This window comes from Amphiprion ocellaris, chromosome 18 (genome assembly GCF_022539595.1).
Source record: "Amphiprion ocellaris isolate individual 3 ecotype Okinawa chromosome 18, ASM2253959v1, whole genome shotgun sequence".
NCBI lineage: Eukaryota > Metazoa > Chordata > Actinopteri > Pomacentridae > Amphiprion > Amphiprion ocellaris.
In genome coordinates, this window is record NC_072783.1 from 27,133,136 (window position 1) to 27,154,474 (window position 21,339).

Here is a 21,339-nt window from a genome sequence, read left to right on the forward strand (position 1 = left end):
GTTTGGCATGAACCTGGTCAGGACGACCACAGCGAATGCATAGTCCTGACAGTGAAGCACGGGGTGTGATGGGGCTGTATGACTGCAAAACCACAGCCATTAATATCTGTGGATACACCAAAATACTCACTAAATAAAATGACTCCCAGTCTGCAGAGGTTTGGCAGAAGATAAATATTCCAGCATAATGATCCAAAGCACACTGATCACACAAGAGCTTCTAAAGGAGGTAAAAAGTGAATCCAATAGCACACTTTTAAAGTACTCCAACAAGAAAAGTAGAGCAGCACAACCCCTCCAGCAAAGAGCAGCTGAAAAAACATTGTCTGAGGAATAGCAGAACATCTCTCTAGAAATTTGGTATCATCCATGCTGAGGAGGATTGAGTCATCAACAAAAATAAAGAGGGGCATAAGAAGTATTGAAAAAAATGAGTATTTAAATGTTGGTAATGAAAGGTGTTCTGATTTTTGTTGCATTGAATCCCGACTGTAGAGCCTATATATTTTAATATATTAAATTGTTCGTTTTTTCTTATACACATCAGAAAAAGCAGAAGTAAGGCATTTACTGTTAGGTCTTACAATGCTGAATCACTTGACATGTAAAAGACATTGTGAAGAAGTGTTCTCACTTCATCTGTATACTGTAAGACTGGATATTATACTGAGTCACACACATTTTATGGGGCTCTTCCATAGACTGTAAGCTCTCTGAGTAAAATATTACCAAATTAAGCAACATCAGGCCACCTAAATAACTGTATAATAGTATAAGATTCGATTTTTCTGTTCTCGAGTTTGAATTTCTTGATGAACGTTCATGACTGATGTTTCTTGTTATGATGGACACAACTGATGGAATATTTATGGATGATGTATAGTTTTAAATTTCCTTTGTTTTGTGTTTGAGTGGAAACTGACTACGCATGTTGTCTTTTGCAGTGACTGTTTGGTTTGACTGATGGATCTGCCACAAGAAATAAGACAGTAATGTGATCATAAGGCTGCACTTAATTTTTTTTAGGCATATTGTCACCTCATTGTGCACATTCCCAAGTAAAAGATGGTGCTTTAGCCAGAAACAATCCAGACATTAAGTACAGACTGTGACTCTTGCTCTTTTATAACCTGTTTAGTTTTTATTGCAGCAGAAGGCGGCTGTGAGTATCTCTTGGTGGAATATTGAAATCATGTTCCTTATATTAAACCAAAAAAACTGGCCGATGTCTGATGGATTCACTGTGATGACAGTCCTCTATGAAGCACTACATTTGTGGTTGGTTAGAATTGGATATTTTGATTTCTTGCACAATGAGTCTTGAGAGCTTTTCTTTTCTCACTGATGCATTTTTCATTTGACATTTAATATCTGAGAGTATTGTTGAGCTCGTAGGACTTGTTTTTATAATCCTGTATTGTAATCAGCAATCATTTGTGGAGTCGGAGGTGAAGACTTCACCTTACCTTTTGTTTATCTAGCACATTTAAAACAGCACAAGTTGGAACAAAGAGTTTTCTGTTTGAGATAAGAGATTAACATTATACATTTACACGAATAACAAAAGTAAAAGTCATTTTTACTTCTGTTTGTCACTTTAAATGTTAAAGTCATGACCTTACAATATTCTGGAGAGACTGAAAAATGATTCCCTTTGCCCAAAAGCCCAAAGAAAAGTCTCCTTTTAACAGGAAGAAACCTCCAGCAGAACTAGGCTTAGGGAGGGCAGACGTCTGCTCAGACCAGTCAGGATGAGGGGATTGTGGAGAGAGAAAAGACAAGCAATAAAAAACAACCAACAACAAACGTTACCTGACTACGGTTGGTTTTTAGCACATTGGGTGAGCATCCTCTTTCCTTGGTTATTTGCCGATTGGCCCCACAAGACCTCCAGAGGCCTCAAGGGTGTCCAAAAGTGAACCCCTTGCTGCTTTTTCCGCTACTGCTAGCTGATGAGCACCTTGTTGCCCAGTTCATATCTTTTTGTTTCAGCAACAGCCAGTGGATGCTCCTCTCTGCATCCTTAGTCAATTCAGGACTTACATCCCTTTCAGCAGCCTGGTGACTGACGAACCACAAAACTGATGCAACCAACCTGCACAAGGAAAATGTATGTTCTCCAGCCACTTTTTTCTGTTTTAGCTGCTGGATCAAAATTTTGTGTCCACACACTTCACAAGCTGAATCGTTCCACAGCACCACCAGCTCTGTGATGGGCGGCCTTGTGAGGGGCTGAGCACAGGATCAGATCTGGCCGGAGACTGGGTGTAATGATCTCTTGTGCAAAGGTAAGCTTCGGGCCTAGCTCAACCTTAATTTTCCAGTCAGGGCTGCATCCAGGAGGCTTGATTCTTTTGCTACATTTGGCCTCTTTGGCAGCTTTCAGGCTGGAACAAAGACCATGGTGTTTGAGAAACCTGGAGCTGAAAGAGAAGCACCTTTGATCGTTAGTCCTTCTTTGTTCCAGCACAATTGCCAGACGCTTGAGGAACTGGTTGTGCTTCCAGGTGTGGTGCCCTTAGGCGAGGCTGGTGTTTGGGGAAGGGGACGTGATTGGTCATCGCTTAGCCACTGGTTCAGGTTCTTGGGACTGGGAAGAACACTGTAGATGTCTTTAAAGTATAAAAAGGTCCAAATAATGGGTGTTTTTAATTGTAACTGTCTGTTTTCAGTATATTGAAGGTGATTTAACAGCTACGTGTTGAAATGAGTTAATTTGTTCCCTTTGAGGTGACTCTCCAAATCCCTCCATGCTGTTTGAATATGTTCCTGGATGCATACTTGTTTTGTGTGTGTCTGTATCAAACAAATCATAGGGTTTTCTCATGGAAATGAAAAGCCACTTTATGCACCCTTAACTGTGTGAAGGTTAAAGAAGTCAGTACCTGAAGAGTCATTTGCTGTTTTACTCTTTATTGAATATACACTGAGTTCATACTTGCATCTAATGCAATAAAATACAGTTGGCCTTGGAATAAATTTTACCTTTTTTGTGTGGACACTGGCTCTTCTTGCTCTTTGTGGACATGGAATGACTGGGGTCAAGACTGAAAGTGATGTCTGAAAGTGGATTCGTAGATATGTGTGTATTACAGAGCAAGAATGAAGAGGGGCAATCTTTTGTTAAAAAAAAAAATTGTAATAAGGTGATAATTCCCTGTCTTCATGCAATAATCTCTTCTATTATGTCCAAATATAAAACATTAACCAGTAAAACTGTTTAAGAAGCCAATTTTAAGATGAAGTGCTTCATCTCCTGATGGCTTTATTTCTCCGTCAGCCTCACACTGCTTTATTGTGTGCTAATTAAAACAGCGAGGTAGGTTAGCTGTTTGAGGAGTGAAAGATGATAAATTAACAAGAATGAAGAATTCCCACTTGACATTCTTCTTGAAACTAAAGTGCTATTATCAGCTTTCATGGACGTACAATCAAACATCTGATCTGCTAAAAAAAAATCACATCAGATCACCTCCCCACAGCACTGATTCAATACTGTAATCATGCTGTAGCTTTGACAATCAATAATTAATAACCAGTTGGTATCATATAGTGAACTATATTCCTATGAACGTATCAAGCTTCGTGTGTTTGAAAGTCCTAACATGCAGTTATTTGCACTGCCTCAGGTTTACTTCCACTCCTGTGGCACTAGGGGGAACTAAATAGCCTTCAATATGCAGCCAAAAGTACCAATAATAACCTAGTTTCATAGTAAAATGTTTCCCTCTGGATAGGCTGATTGATAATTGGGTAATGAGGAAAAAAAATAATGAGAAATTCATAGGAAAAAATAAACTAAATAAGAAACTTAAAGGTATTTTGCTGTGTTCTTTGGCAGACGCATTCACTTGATTGGGTAAAAGCCCAGAAATATTCCTCCCCACACATCAGCTCCTCCACCCCTCCCCTGGAAGTGAAATTTGCCCCCCCGTGCTGCAGTTTCTCTACAGTCTTCCCTCTGAAGTCACTCCTATCACAGCGTGTTCCCTCAGGCAGGAGTGCGCCCTGCGTCCTGCTCCTCACACTCCGCTTTATCGAACACAGCAGCGGATCTATCAAGGACGCAGGCTTTGAATCCAGCTTTTCAAATACAGATTCAGCTCGAAATGCTATTTTTTATGGATATTACCCCCCTGCATGCTTGAGACCTGCAAAAAAAAGTTGGCACTTGCCGGAGACTCCGTGCGTAAAGGGACCGGGTCTGAATCATGTATTGCGCAGAATCTCTGCTCACTTAATTTACAGGAGAGAGGAGCATCTCCATCTCACAGGATGCGAGTGGCGCGCTGAATGTTGTCGCGTGGTTTTGGGCACCAAACTTGCGCAAAGAGCCTGATTCTGCTCAAGTATTGATCGTCTGTGGCGAGTAAGTGATTTGACACAGTATGGCAGCACTACGGAGGAAATTTGGCGAGGACTACCAGGTGGTGAACACCAACCGGAGCATGACTTTTTCCGCGCCGGTGAAGAGGAAGAGGCAGCGGTTTGTGGAGAAGAACGGCCGCTGCAACGTCCAGCACGGTAACCTTGGCGGGGAGACGAGCAGGTACATCTCCGATCTGTTCACCACGCTGGTGGACCTCAAGTGGCGATGGAACCTGCTCATCTTCATCCTCACTTACACAGTTGCGTGGCTGGTCATGGCTTCCATGTGGTGGGTGATCGCCTACATCCGCGGCGACCTGAGCCACGGCGGCCACGACTCGTCCTACACCCCGTGCGTCGCCAACGTGTACAACTTTCCCTCCGCGTTCCTGTTTTTCATCGAGACGGAGGCGACCATCGGCTACGGCTACCGCTACATCACGGAGAAGTGTCCGGAGGGCATCATCCTGTTCCTCTTCCAGTCGCTGCTGGGCTCCATCGTGGACGCCTTCCTCATCGGCTGCATGTTCATCAAGATGTCGCAGCCCAAGAAGCGCGCCGAGACGCTCATGTTCAGCCAGGACGCGGTCATTTCGCAGCGGGACGGAAAGTTGTGCCTCATGTTCCGAGTGGGGAACCTGCGCAACAGCCACATGGTGTCTGCGCAGATCAGGTGCAAACTCATCAAGGTAGGCTACAGGTTAGACCAGATCCAACTGCTGAGCGCAAAAAGAAAGCTATCCAAAAGAGCCACTGCGCCATTTCAACTCTTGGAATGTCATTATCAGGGCTAATTGTCAGCCACTTAATTTGCTCTGAAATTGCTCATTATGTTTTCTGAGTGCGTTTCAAGTCATGCATTCAGTTTCCATTCATCTCCAGAATTGACTGCATTCCCTGAGGTTTTCAGCAACTCCATCATAATGTGTATTTTAATGAGTGACCATTTACTTTACCCCCTGCAGCATCTACTTTTAGTGCTGGATTCACCTTGTGTGTTTGTGCTGCCCTCCCTTCTTTATTTCTCAGCTGCTGAGTCTGATACACTCAGGGTCATCACAAACTGCACCCCCTCAGTCAGCAGAATGGCTGTCAATGGGCTGTATATCTAAGTTCTCCCTCTGCTTCAACTGTCCACGGATGAGATAAATGGGCCCCCGGGGGACAGTTTAAGTGGGAAACTATGCCTATTGATTAAAAGATCAATTGAGCCAATTCCTATAGTTAGTGGGCCACAATGAGTTGAATTCCCAAGGCCACTCTTTACTAAAGATAAAGATGCTACTAATCTCAAGCACCAAGAGCTGACAGCGATGCTGCTTTTTATGGGGCACATGCTGGTTTCAGAGCTGAAAACATCCCGAGGATGAAAGCAGAGCCGAGGCAGCTGCTGGCGGCTATGATAAAAGAGAAACTGTGTCGTGCAACTTTGCAAATGAAGTAAAACTGCAGTGTCAAACAGCATTTTCTAAGCTGCACCTTGTCAGGAGAACGTGTTTGTCATGCGAGTCCTCTGAATATTATTTTATTTGTTCTCTGCAGGATTTATGAGTTTTTCATTTCCACGATTCATGACATTGTTTCTTTGAGCCCTGCATTAGTTCAATGCAGGACTGTTCACCAGTCAGTTCAAACCCTAGATGTCTAAAGGGCAGCGCTGCTTTGTTGTGACAGGCAGAGTTAGCCGTGGTTTTGTCATCTGTGTGGAGTAGCGTGATGATGTCAAGTGACAGTTTACTTTCTGGACCTCGACGTAGAGCCGCCAGTATGTAGCCATCATCCTTAGTGCGTCAACGTGGCTACACTTAATGCCTTAAGTTGCACATGATATCATTTAAAGTAATGTTTTATGTTCAAACCGCAGTTGAAAGAAAAACTGAAATGCTGTCCATTACAGAAATAAAAGTCACTCAACACATTAAAAGCCACGATTAAATGACTTATTATGGCTGCTCTCTTCAGGATGATTTTATATTTCATTATGTTATCTTTTGTTCCTTAATTAACAGCTGAGCGAGGCAAAGAGAAATATGGCGTCTTGATTGCACTTCATCAACAAAGCATCACAGAGGAATAGTCATAAAAAAAGGCACTATCATCAACTTTTCTCCTTCCACAGAGGACAGCAGTTAAACTCAGACAGCTCTGTAGTAGTTGTCTCTAATGCATTCAGCTCTGTTTGAAATAACAGAATGAAAGCAGTAATAAACCCCCCTGGGGCAGACTGTAATGGTTTGACCTCTGTCAGGTTTTTCTCCACAACCAGCATGCCGATATTATACATAACACAGAGCTAGAAGTGCCTCCTTTAATGGCACATGGAGCCTCTATAGGTTTATTATTAAAGAGGAACTGTTGGAACACTCTAAAATATGGTGGGTTTATGATACTAGAGTAGGGCTAGTTTGAGCTGAAATGTCTCGCATAATCAGCTCTGATTTGTAGCATTCAAAGCAGAACACGCTGCAATAACAGCCATTGCAGGTTGAGATCTGGTGTTTTCACAGCACAAAGAGCTAACTCAGCACTGCCTTTACCTCTCAGCTTGAAGGAATGAAGTTGTGCAACACGATTACTGCAAAACCAACTAAGAACATTTGTCGTGTGAGATGCTCTGACCCATAATCCTGTAATTTTATTTAAACAGTTCTTGGCTTTCTGCCAGAAATCAGCTAATTGGATTTAGGTGCTGATACTGATCTGGGAATATTGCCAGTATATAATGATTTTTTAAACGATCAGTAAATTGTCAGTTCAAGACAACTATTTATACGTTGTTGGAAGGTCAGACATCCAGGACATCGTAATCATCTGCTAAAAAGCATCAGTGCTATCAGTTACGCCCAGAGGACAGGCAGCCAACAACCACGTGTTTTCTGAGTTCGCTTTTATCGTTTATGCAGCTTCGAGGACAATATCTCGAAACAGATGCAGGAAGTTGTAACATTTTAAGATCAAGCTTCTGTTTTCTTTGGATTCTGGATTAACTCTGCTTTTAAAACCGTGTGCAGGACTGCTGCATTGTTGTTTTAGAGCCCATAAAGCTACGTCATTGTGGTGTCAGACTGCACAGAGGCGTATTGTGGAGCAAATTGGCTCTACATCACCCCGTAGTACTACACCTGCACTGTGGAAACAATGCCCTGGCTTGTGTTCAGGTAACATACAGCTCAAGGTCACTGTCAGACGGGTTGCCCACAACGCTGACTGGAGAAATGAGGCATGCTGCAATAAATCCTAATGATGGAGCTGTGTAAACGCACTGTGACACGGCAGCAGCAGTCAATTACTGGGAGAGTCGGGAATTGGTCTGAGCTGTAAATTCTAATGGGACCTGGATACTCCGGATTGCAGTAAAAAGTGAAGTTGGTATCTGTGCAGTAAGAACCTCACATAAGCACATTATGGTGACACCTATTTTGGTGCAGGATTTGAACTCTTCAACTTTATTTTGCTCAAAATTTTACATAACGATGCAGGAAACAGTGATAGGATATTTTTACTGCCTGCATGTGTCTTCTGGCTATTAATGCTAGAGTCATCCTTGATCTGCTCAAGTTCCCCAAAATAACATTTTCTGAAATATTTAGTATGAAACAATGTGCTCAGCACACCGTTTGACTGCTTGTAATCAATCTATCACCTTGTAGCATCTGTTTCGGTACTGCTGCTGGCCTCCAATTAGTGGGATTTTCCTGTGATATATGTGTGTATGCATAGAAATAATGTTTTCCTACATTATTTTAATCAGTTAAAGGTTTAAGGACTGAAACAACACAGAAAAGCTGTGAAGTGACAGGAAGTGCAGGGTGTTTGCAAATCTTTAAATGTGTCCTTTCATGATATTTTCTAAGTGTGGCTTAAAGCTGGGGTAAGCAATATTTTTTGGGGGCATCATTAGGCAAAAACTCCATAATAATCTTTCAGGATGTTGCAATTCAAGTGTTCTGAGAGGAAACTAGTGCTGTTTCTAGGCTTCAGAAACTCTAATGCATGACTAGAGATGTCAACCAGGTCTTTTAAGAAAATGCAGATGCACAAGTACATCCCTTTAAACAGAGGAAAGCCTGATTCAATGGCAAGAAAACTTATTATTTTAGGATTGGGCAGCAACAGCAACAGCATTTGTCTGTAGTCATGTGTCGGGAGGAGATTATAAAAGGCTGCATTTTCAATTTCTAGTGTTATTTTTTTATTTTTCACCCTTTTTCAGATTTCTGCTTGTCTCAATGATGTACCAGCCATTTAAGTTTATGTTATGGCCACTAGTTTTATTTATTTCAGATTCTTGGTGGCAAATCTGTAGACAAATAAACCTTTAATAATGTAAAACTTAACTGATTTCAACAGCATTGTTATTCGTTTTCTCCTATGTTCGGTGGCACACATTGCAAAGCTTTGACCTTTATCATTAACATTTGTTATTCAGTGTTTCACAAAACACACGCTGGGAGTTGTACTACAGATTATTTATGGGAAAATCAACTTCCAGAATCGAGGACGCCCAAAATAGCTGCTCTCACTTCACAGCGCTATAAATCACCGGATTGCAAAATGTCTCAAGTACCTGCTGAGAAATACTGAATAATGTTTAAAGGCACTTGTTGGTAAAAAATTGACGTCGATTTAGCCAAAGTCCAATGAACAAGGACGACCGCGTCATTTGAGAGTGAGTTTTTTTTTCATTAGATGCTATTTTTCGTGTAATGAGATCCTAATCTTGCGCCCACACACAGCAAATTTTATCATCAGCAGAAAAACTGTTCCCCGGCAGGACGACACACTCTATATCCATAATGCATATTAACTTAAAGAGATAAAAGTCCTTGAATTTCCATAAATATTAATGCAGCATCCATTAATAAATCAATAGAATGCAGAGGTGCACTGACCCCTGCAGCATGAGTGGAATATGGTTTTTAAAAAAAAAAAAAAAAAAGAAATATGTTTGCATCTGGTTAGCCAACTATGCATGGAGGTAACGTGCTCATCCATGCATGAAAAAAATAAATTGCTCAGACACAGAAGCAGTAAACAGCAGCAGTGTGGCAAACAAAAAATACGGAGGGAAGAGAGTGACAGCTGGGCGGTGCTCGTCAGCGTCAACAGAAGCTCGTCTCAGTAGGTCGGTCTACAGCAGGAGATAAATGATAAGAGCTCGCAGCAGATAGACAGGCATGGATGCAGCACAGATGTCAACATGACTCGCCATATCTCCCACTGCTCAACTCCGAGGGAAGGGCAGAAAAAGCAGGAGAAAGAAGAGACTGAAAGAGAGACAGCTGAATTGGCTTTAATGCTACTGTGGGGAGATTGGAAATGGCAGCTCCGATGTGACAAGTGTGCGCAAGTTACGTTTGATGCCAAAGCTCAAAGGTTCGAGCCGGACATATGTGCACACCGACACATTTGCGTGACATAAACACACAGAGAGAAATGCATGCACACATTCTTCTTCATTGTCGCTGTTTGGGTTTCTGACACACACGCACACACACACACACACGCACACACACGCACACACACACACGCACACGCACACACACACACACACACACACACACACACACACACACACACACACACACACACACACACACACACACACACACACACACACACACACACACACACACACACACACTCTGAGAAGGAAGGAAGTGAGTCAGCGGGGAAAGGGTCTGCTTTCACTCAACCTGGATCTCAGGTGGTAAATTAAGCACTCTTGCTATATTAGGTCCTGTTCTAAGGGCCATTAATTTCCCCCTTGTGGCACTGACTGTTTAGCTGAACTGAGGGAACACACAAGGCTTTCACCTTGTTAAAACCTTTCAGTGTTAGGCAGGTTTCCCGTTTCCTTGCGAGAGGTGTAATTTTCTTGCTACACTTTGGTGCTAGTCAATGAAGCAGCGAACAGTATCTTAAAATCAGCAGCTTCACTTTCATAACTAGAACGTCTCAGATGTGTGACTTCTCAGGAAATTGGTATCCAATCTTATTGACTTGTGTGAGCCTTGCTGACAATTGGCACACCTGGCTGCACTATGTCAAAGACAATTTACTTAGCCTACAATTTATTTTTCAGTGACTGGAGGGAACAAAAATAAATTAATACATCTTGTAAATATGACAGGCTTTTCTAAAGTGATTTTATATGCTCCTCCTCTTTATCGGAGATGGAGGAAGCATTTCCAGGAGAGAAGAGATCAGATTTCTCATTTTCAATGGGAAAATTAATTGTAATACCACCATCATCATATTATACCTGTATTCAAATGTATTAAAATCACAAGCTTTGCCTGTTTTTCACACCTTTAGGTCTAAGAGAAGCTGCTGAGAGATGGGGGCAGGAAGCTCATTAATTACGATTTAAGTAGAGACAATGTACTGGTAAATATCAAATAGAAATTTGAAGTGCCTGAAGGAACATCAACATGCTAATCTATGCTAATCCCATATGCACATAAGACACAATAAAAATAGTGACTTTATTACACATTTAAAGGAATAGTTTGGGGAGAATTCAGGAAATATTCTTATTTGTTTAACATTAGAACAGAAGATTGATTAACTGTTAAATATAAGACTAGAAACAGCCGCCTGTTATCATAGCAAAAAGTCTGGAAGCAGCTATCCTGACTCTGTCTGAAGATAGAGAAATGTTTTTGGACGTCTTAATTTGTCACTTCACTAAATGTTTCATGAGTTTAAGGTCTCAATTGCTAATTTAAAGACTTTTTGAATACAGCATGATGTTAATGATTAAAACAGATAATAATGCTGTGTAGGTTTAAAGCTGCCTTGTAAATGACAGGTTGCTACCGTATGACAGCGCATTGGCTCCTCAAGCTCTAGTGTCAGATCCACCCCTCATTCATCATGTCTGATTTCCAAAAACCAAGATGTTCCACCAAATAAAACCATGTCAGATAATTTTCTGGCTAAAAATCCACTTGGAAAGGGTGTAGTGACTCAGTTACATGAGGACATTTTTCATCTGAATTGCCCCTCTTTATCAATAATGAAGGACTTGCAGGAAGAGGATATAAATTTGCAACTGGATAAGAAAACATTTGACTCAGTTCTGAACAGGGTCCATTCCTCATCTATATGTGCATGACATGGATTCCTACAGTTCGTCCCTACCCTACACTATACTGAAGAAAAATCTGATTGAAGCTGATGTGAACTCTATGTGTGCTGGGTGCAAAAATCAAACAGGAAGTTCTCCACACTTTTGGACTGACTTTATAAGTACTGTCGAGATGTACTTCGAACTCTCTCGAAGGTATTTGAGATCCCTTTCAATCATTCAGTCGCCACTGACGGCTGTATTTGGGGCGGTTGCTGGGGAAGCTAACATTTCAGAGTATACATTAAATATGTTGCTTTTGCATCTCTGATTTCTAGATGGCTATTTCTTAAGTTGGGAGATGAAACACCACCCACCTGTGCTCACCGGATTAGAGATCCAATGCAGTTTTTATAACTAGAGCAAGTTAGATCCCCTCTGATGGGATCTATACTGATAAATTCTGGCAGCTACTCATCTCACACGCCAAGAACTGCAAACTGGAAGTGACATCTTGAGGATGACTGTGTCTGAACTTGAGTGTAGCTGAAATGTGCAACATATCTGATATTATCTGTTGCAAGTGGCCACAGTATGAGGTCTATCATGTGTCTAAAGTTAGCATTTTACATTCTTTTGTTTGTTATTTCATGACATTTTTCCATTTTATTGAATATTATTACTCACATGTTTTCTCTCTGGGTTCACTGTTACATCAGTAAAGCATTAAACATATTTGTGTCATATTTTTCTATTATAAAACCTAGTAGTCCACAAACTAATGGGTGACAGCATGAATGTAGCTTTATACTTAAAGCGATATAACATTTAAATCTCATCAAGAAAGTGAATAGTGTTTTCCAAAGTGTCAAACAATGTAATCCTATAATCTGGGATTCAGACAGAAAAGGGGGTCAAAGGAATATGATCCAGGAAGTCCAGTAGGAGTAAACAGATTTATGCATTTAAAGCTTATCAGTAGCCAAAACACTTCACATTGGTTTGACACACAGATCTTGACTCTGGAAAGCATCACGGAAGGAAAACAGGACACTTCTCGGAATATCTGCTCGTATGTGACTGAACAACTCAGCGTTTTGGAGAATGACTTTGTGTTGCAGCTAAAGTTTAGCCCAAGATGTTTTACCAGAGTCACCTTTGGTGGTTGGTAGCCCATACTATGACTGTTACGGTTTTACATCTTGTCCTTTTAGAAACACCAAAGAGAAGAAACAGCATTTTACTGATTTCAAGAACATACCATGTGGACTGACAGATAAAAGGAACCGACAGCTTTTTAGCAGCTTTTCTTCTCTTCTTTTTTTTTTTTTTTCTGTTTGGGCGTCCAAAACAGTGTTATGTAAAACATCCACCTTCCTTGCTTTTTGTGATTTAAATTCAGTGGACATGGAACATAGGCTGCCTGTCTGCGTATTGCGGGAGCACCCATCACTGATGCAGCATGATGGGTGACACTTTTCCCTCACGAAGGCGAGCCAGGGATCTGTGGGCACAGACATCTTCCTGTGAAATGTCACACCCCTCTGTCCTCAACATCACTGTGAATACAAATGACAGTCTGTTTGCCATCTGTGGACCGAGTAGCTTCTCACTCAAAGGCCCAGGGAAACGATTCTGCATGCAAGTTAGCATTAGGCAACAGGGAGAACTTCTTGAAGTGGAATATAACTTAGTTTAGGTAATAAAGGATTTCATTTGAGGATTTTTTTTGGTTTTTATTCAGGCTGAGTTTTATCAGTTTTCATCTTTGGCTTTCTGGATTAAGTTTTCTTTTGTGCATCAGTTTCTTTTCCTCCAGTTCCTTGAGTTTCCTCCTTTTTTAACAACTAAAAGAGTACTTTGATTTATTAAGAGTAAGCAGCACTAGTGTCTTCTCCGTAATCTAATGGCGCTTGTCTTCAAGGCCAGGCCACTGCAGAGAGTTGCACTCTAATGCGCTGGCAATGAGGAGATACAGATACAGTGTACAAGGTGTCTTAAAAAATAAATATTACCAATGTTGTCTGACAGAGATGTGGGGCAAGTGATAGAACACCTTTATATTCAACTTAACCATCAAAATCTTGCAATGGTATTGCCTCTTGTGGGTGCATCAGTGTCAAACTATCCCTTTTTGTGTATTTATGTGTCAAAAAACAATCCATTTCTCTGCCAACTCTGAAACAAATAAATATTCCATCCAACAAACTGTCATCGTAGATAATCAGGAGGATTCAGCTACTCCTTCCCACTTTACAAAACATGTAGGTCTGTCACACAAACTAGCATTAGCGGCTGTGTCAGAGGTGCATATTCAAGTGCCATCATTTCACAGCAGCATCAGTATGACTGAGCCTGAGATCAGAGATAATGTTCTTTATCATCATCCCCTTCCTCTAGAAATAGGGATGATGGAAGCATTACCTCCAAGCTACAATCACTGTTATTTTATAAGCCTTGGCCCACCTGCTGTTTAACGCTAAAACAACTCCCTCAACACCTCAACTTCCTCCCAATCATCCCATTTCATAGAATACCATGCACGCATACAGTAGTTATAAGGGATGCTGGAGAAAAATTGTCCACCAAAGGGGTACGTACTGTCCAGCAGGGACAATAAAAAGTCTGGCTGCCTATCAAAAGAGCCTCAAATACTAATCATCAGCCACCCAAACGATCTTCAAACCCAATAACTATGTGCATATAGGCATTTACATTTTTTGTACAAGAATGAGGCAGTACCTTGAATTCTGGAGGGGTTACTTCCACTCTCTTGTCCATCTTGTCCATCTGGTTTGTTGACCCTGTTTGTCCAGCTATACTGACTGTGCTCTTAAAGGAAAAGTTTGACATTCGTGGGAAATGCCCTTATTTGCTTTCTTAGCCGGAGTTAGATTAGAAGACGGGTACTGCTCTCATCTTGGTAAATATGAAGCCAGAGCAAGGAGACGGTTGCCCTAGCTGGGACCAGAAACTTCCTAGAGTCTCTGTTGGTTGCCTGGCAACTGGTCCCAGCCAAGAAATAGTCCAATCATAAATTGTCTTAAAACTGTGAATTGGCAGCAATTTTTTTTACACTTTGGTTTTTGTTTGGTTTAAACCAAGAAGAATTAGCATGTAATTACTGGGCTTTAGAGATGCCAGTTGGCAGATTTTGTTGCCTCCGAACAAAGAAAGTTTCTAGTTTTGTTGCTATAAGCTGCCTGGCTGGTGGCCAGGCAGCTGGGTAAACATAAATACATGTTTACCCAGATATCTCTATTTGCAGGGTTAAATTTTCTTCTCAGCTGCCCATGTCAGTGGTGCAATTCTTTATTTTTTTCTAATTCTCTATATCTGTGTGTGTGAGTTTGTCTCCTATAAGAGTTGTAACAATTAAATAAATAAATAAATAAATAAAAAATTTGCTTAGGTGCAGTTAAATTCTGATCACTATGATTTTCAATCTGAATTTGTGCACCCTAAAAAAAATATATATATTTTTTTTTTCAATTGCACAGCTTTAAATTCAAGTTAAGAACTTTAACATAAGATTTTGCATACATTTACCAAAAAGGTTTGCAAAGTCAAATACTGGGTACATTTCATGATGAAGTAAACTCAAATAATTCTTGCTTTCTTCCACCACCCTGTAGACTGACCCTGTTGTGAAGGAAACAGTTAAAAGATTATCTAGAATAATTGCTTTTTCTATGTAAATAGGCAAATGTGTCAATCTGTTCTGATTATTTTTGCTTCCAGTCCCGGCAGACCCCAGAGGGAGAGTTCCTGCCCCTGGATCAGTGTGAGCTGGACGTAGGTTTTGGGACGGGGGCGGACCAGCTCTTCTTGGTGTCGCCTCTAACCATCTGCCACGAGATCAACACCAACAGCCCCTTCTTCGATCTGTCGCAGCGCTCGCTCATGAACGAGCAGTTCGAGATTGTTGTTATTCTGGAGGGCATCGTGGAGACCACAGGTTAGAGCAAACTCTTACTTCTGAATTTATTTATTTATTTTATGAATCACTTTGGATAAGGGTTCCTGTCCCAAATCATTTGTTTCATCATCATATAGCCTGTGGCATAGAGCGTTTCTCGGTAATATGAAATAAAATATTTAACAGAAAGTTTAATTTCATGGTCTTTAATTATTCAATAGCGTACGCCTGCATCCATCTCTGTTGTATTTTTTCATGTCGCTGTCTCCCTTTTCTCTGAAGCACTTTTCATTCCTTCTTTCTGTCTGGCTCTATGTCCATCTTTATTTCATAATCCACTTTCCACAATTTTCTTTGTAACATTACAGTGATTTTAGTTTTTAAAAAAAAATCTTTTTCTTGATTGCATTTGAAATCCAACGATACTTTATCTCTTCTGGCCACCGTAGGTATGACATGCCAAGCAAGAACATCTTACACTGAGGATGAAGTCTTGTGGGGTCATCGTTTCCTCCCTGTCATGTCACTGGAAGAGGGCTTCTTCCGAGTCGACTACTCCCAGTTCCACAACACCTTTGAGGTTCCTACTCCTCCCCACAGCGTCAAAGAGCAAGAGGAGAAGTCCTCATTGACATCACCCAACCCTCTACCTGTTGCACCCACTCCTTCCTCGCCTCTGCTGGGCAACGGTGGCCGAGGAGGCCGCAGGGAAAGACTCCTGTCAGCCGACTATGCAGACCATGTGGAGGACCAAGCCTCCAGGCTGCCCAGCAAACTCCAGCGCATGAGCTCCACCAAGGAGGAGCTCCTCTGGAAGGGGCTGAAGACAGGGCCAGCATTGCCTGGGGGTAAAGCCTCCAGCACGGGGGACCTGCCTCTAAGTATTCAGAGGCTGAGGTCCAGCTCCATCCCAGCTGTGAGGCATGGACAGCCGGAGGAGCAGGTGCAGCTGTTGTCCCTGGATGGAGAAGCAGAGGAAAGCGAGCTGGAAAAACATAGACAGCCAGCAGCCATTAGCACCATCGCTGCTCCAACATTTCAGATCCCCTCGGCAGGGAGTCGGCCGGAGGACAACCTGCCTCCCAAGCTGCGCAGGATGAATGCAGACCGCTGATTTCTGCAGTCGAAGCCACATTTAAGACAGAAAACACTTTGAAAACTGAATCAGGCTTGATGGGCATTGCATATAAATAAAGACAACTGTGATAGAAGTTTTTTTTTTTCTGCAGGTTTTGTCCAGTATTTTACTTTTACTTATGGGTTCTCTACTAAGTTGTCCATTGCCACAAACAGAAGGACAACTACCAATAAGCCATCCATCCGCTCATACTGTGAGTCAGTTTTGATAGATCACCATCTGTGCCCCCCCACGGACTTCTAACACTTCTGCCCTTGTTTCTTTCATTTCTGTCCAGAGTCACATCAAAGACTTTCTAATTGTCTCAAACTACTGTACAAGTTTCTCAGTTGAACAAGCACCAAAGTGGCAGTGATAAATAAGACTGACCTGCACTGACCGTCTGCTAAACCGCCCCACTCCCTCCAAGAACAGTTATTGTCCAGTCCCCGCTTTAGCAAAGATAACCATGCATGGCAAGCCTGTCTAGCTTTGGACTTGTCCACACACTGAAGTGCAGTGAAGAATGTTCCAGGTGGTGACTTTCTTTAGCTTTCCAAAATGAAAAACATTATCAAACATGTAAGAAAATTATGGAGAAGTTTGTTCATCTGCTTGAATGTAAGCCACAATTGGTAGCAGATGCAGCTAACAAACTAATTACCAACAGCAAGAGCCTCACATTCCACAGGTTGACACAAAGGACAACATCACAAACTAGTTTTACAGCCCCATTTAGGACTGCACTGTTTCTGTACAATCACATCCATCCATCCATTATCTATACACCGCTTAATCCTCACTAGGGTCATGGGGGGGCTGGAGTCTATCCCAGCTGACTCAGGTGAAGGCAGGGGACACCCTAGACAGGTCACCAGTCTGTCACAGGGCCACATACAGAGACAAACAATCACTCTCACATTCACACCTACGGGCAATTTAGAATGATCAATTAACCAGCATATTTTTGGACTGTGGGAGGAAGCCGGAGTACCCGGAGAAAACCCACGCATGCACAGGGAGAACATGCAAACTCCATGCAGAAAGATCCCGGGAAAGCCGGGACGCGAACCAGGGATCTTCTCGCTGCAAGGTCAACGTGCTAACCACTACACCACTGTGCAGCCCTGTACAATCCACAGTTCTATCTATTCATCCGGAATATCTAATACTAGCAGCTCTGTCTGGTTCTGTATTTGGGTTGGTGAAGTATACACCCCGACAACGCCAGCCACCTTTTCCTGAGATAGTTTTAGCAGAAAAATGGCTAGTAGGCATCCTAAAAGTAATTCTTCTTATAATGGTGAAGACAGAGTATGAGATTCTAATCCACTACAGTTCTGGACAAATTCAGCAAATAATTCTTCACAATATGCTGCCTGTCCATTCTGTGTGCACTAAAAGTAATCAAATTCATTCAAAGCACTGGCTCAGTAAATGGGAAACAAAATGGCCTTACCAATCCACACATGCTGTTCTGATGTTATGTGCACATTTATGCTTGAGTACATAAAATCTGACACATGGTATAATTATCAACAATCTTTCTCCAGGATTAACGTACTAGATAAAAATATTACGGATGGGGTATTATGTAGGAACAAAGTAATAGTATCATCTAACGTCTTTCTTTAGCACACTCTGCCATACAAGAAAAACCCAGTTCATGGTTTCCACATCTCTGTGCTGACTTTATAAACAAGCAGTGGAGGCACATGTGGTTCTATTTCTACTACAATGGGTACACGTCACATTTTCCTATAGAACACAGACAAACAAACAGGGTGCCTGTGGATGTTTCAGAAAGGCATATAAATCTGAATCAAAAGCATAACTAAAAAGTCAAAAAAGTGTGAAACAAATTGGTTTTAGTCAAGGAATAACAAGATAATAATACTTGAGAAAACTATATTTAATATAATATCTACCATGAGGTAGAAAAAGAGGCAAATTATAAGTAATGTTCCTTAGAAAGGAAAACTTGGGACGGTAATGGAAAGAAATGACAGCAAGCAATGTGATTATAGTACACTGGATACCAGCAGATAAACCCAGTGTGATGAAGCCCATTACTTCACACTTTCTAGAGGATACAGCAGCTACGTACAGACTGAGCTATAGCACTGTATCGGTGATTATTCCTGAGGTGTGCCAAGCCCAGTGGGCGGACATAACGCTGGATTTATGGAGGATCTGGAACTTCCCACTGTGTTTGGCCACTGTCAATGGAAAGCATGTGGCTACAAATCAAAGCACATCCCAATTCCAGCACGAGGCTTTGATTACAACTCCTTTAATGATGAAATATAAAGGTGTGGATGATGGCCACATGCAACCTCTCCTCGAAATGAGCATTTGTTTTGAGCGCCATTCGTTTTCTTGGCACATGTGTAGCCGACCATGTATGCAGTCTTAGGCAGATTATTGAAATTTACATCACAGACTCTTGTGGACACTCAGATACGGAAAGCATTACTATCCCATACATATAATATCATATATGTAGTCACCATGCCCATATTTAAAACCTCTTTTGAGATCATTAAAAAAAGCTGGAAGTATAAAAAGTCAGCCACAGAATGAGTTTCAAGCCAACTCACTAACATTAGCCTAATTATGTGGCCAACGACGCAGCTAGAATTGAGAAACCAGCTTAAGTCTACCTCTCTGTGAAATCAAGGACCCACTAGTTTGAAAATTAGCCAGAATTTTGGGCTGTAAAGCTGCCACCACTGTCACTATCAACTGCATATAGAACGTACCACAATGGAAGGTTGACAGGCCTAGCAACAGTAACTCAGGGGGGCGGGGTTTAGTGCACGGTCAATCAACCTGAATTGTAAAAATAAAACAACCAAAAAAAAACCCAACTAAATTATAAAATCCTAATCAGGTTTATACACTATATTTATTTATCACTTGTAGTGAATATTTGTTTATTTGAATGCTCATCTGAGTTGTACGTTTACTACTGTCAGATTTGAACTCTTTTTACCTCTTGGTGCAGCGTTTGCATCGGCCCGTCATGCATGGGACACAAAATGCAAACACAGATCAGTTTTGGACGTTGTTTCATCACGAACTGATGTTACTAAAATGTAAAACAAATATCTGGGAATGCAGGGATGCTGACATCAGGGGATATGTGTATTATTGCCAATATAAAGGTAAGATTAAACTTCATATTGCAACTGCTAAACAATAAATTCTTTGAAAACACAACTGTTTCTGATTTCCTTGTAGGAAATGCTGCATCATATTTTCCGTGTGTTCGCTGACTGAATTCAACATCTACGGATATTTCAGCCTGCAGAGAGCATCAGTAGCTCATGTGTCACCTGCTGCAATTGTTGAACCGACTTTCATCAAATATTAAAGCCTTAAATGTGAGTGTAAATCGGTTTTGTAACAAATTGTAGCAGGGCAGGAGTTCAGAGTAAACTCCAGTAGCAACTAACCTCTGGCTGGCAGGGTTACTGACTTTACTCCCTCCTTCGTTTACTTGAAATCGAAGCTCTTAACCTTTTCCTCCGACTCCAGCTTCAGCAAATCATTTCAGTTGCCTTCAGGCTGACATAAGTCACAGTGTTTACCAGAATTAAAGCTCACTGTGCTTTAATTGTGCCTATCGAGACGAAAGTGCTGTGGAGGAAGATGATTTTCCAGACATTACATATCCGAGGATGTCCGCAGCTAATTAGTCATACGGCAAAGAATAGCAAAAAAATCTAATTTGATTATGTAACTCGTTGACAGTACCAAATGACCTCCGTCCAGCTTAAGATAAAATTAACTCAGATAAACGATGAGGGGGAGAATAAATCACAAACCATTCCTCACACAGACGCAATACTGTACAATGATGGATTCAACTGTAAGGGAGATCTGCTTTGCTCGTTCCTCTATCATTAAATCGTTCTTGGTAAATGGATTAGTCTAATTTACATTCAATGGCACTTCCTTGGTGGAATGAAGGTCGCTCCATCTATGAAAACAGGATACAGCATTCGCAAGTATGGACTCATTTCATGTCTGAACTGTGCTATAACAGCTGAATTGCATGAAATCAAAACAGAAAGCCCTTGAATATAATTGAAATGTAAATATGTATGCTATGTTGAAGACGTGTCAACATGCTTACGCACGTCCTTGAACATCACAAGAAGCTGCATTCATAGGACAACAACACGAGTGGAAGGTTGAAATAGCATAAAAACAATGTGATAAATCTACCTGACAAACACTGTGACACAAACTGACCAGGATATGTGAATGAACATGAATCCATAAACTGAGACTAATCTACAATTCTAGCAGCTCAACTACACTTATTAAAGTACTGTCCTGGAGTTGAGTTGTGAGGAACTTGCCTGAGTACTTACTTTTTTTTACTTTAAAAATCTGCTGCTCTCCATCTCCACAACACTACAGAGTTTTTACTGTGGCCTGTTTATTTCACTGCCACAGCTTACTTTTCAGATCGTACAAATGATAATTCGACCACAGCAGTGAATGAGATGCAAATGATTTGTTTACTCAAAATGAAACGTATGAGGAGCATCTGGCAGACTGTGATGGTGGTGATAGCTTTTATTTACATATGAGGGGTAGAGAAATGTTGAAGGATTTAAAAAAAAAAAAAAAAAAACCTCCAATATATGAAAAATTACTTTTAAACATTTTTTTTTTTTAACACTGCAAGGATGTGCTGCTCTGGAGGTAGAATCTTTCAGGTATGTTGGAGCTCATGATGCTTTCATGGCTTTTTTTTTTTTTTTTTAAATATATTTAATTTTTAGGATAGAACTGAATGATAATCATTATAATCAGGATACAAGGAGATGAGGATTTTTCAGTTCCTAG

General features: G+C 41.2%; 1 protein-coding gene across 1 annotated transcript; it reads left to right on the forward strand.

Annotated features, from left to right (window-relative positions):
* The first annotated feature begins 3,958 nt into the window (after nucleotides 1–3,958).
* LOC111573917 (G protein-activated inward rectifier potassium channel 1-like) lies at nucleotides 3,959–16,570 on the forward strand. The gene is made up of 3 exons (XM_023278285.3): nucleotides 3,959–5,057; nucleotides 15,182–15,398; nucleotides 15,809–16,570. The coding sequence occupies exons 1-3, from the start codon at nucleotides 4,389–4,391 to the stop codon at nucleotides 16,471–16,473; spliced, it is 1,551 nt and encodes a 516-aa protein (XP_023134053.1). The 5' UTR covers nucleotides 3,959–4,388; the 3' UTR covers nucleotides 16,474–16,570.
* The last annotated feature ends 4,769 nt before the right edge of the window (nucleotides 16,571–21,339 follow it).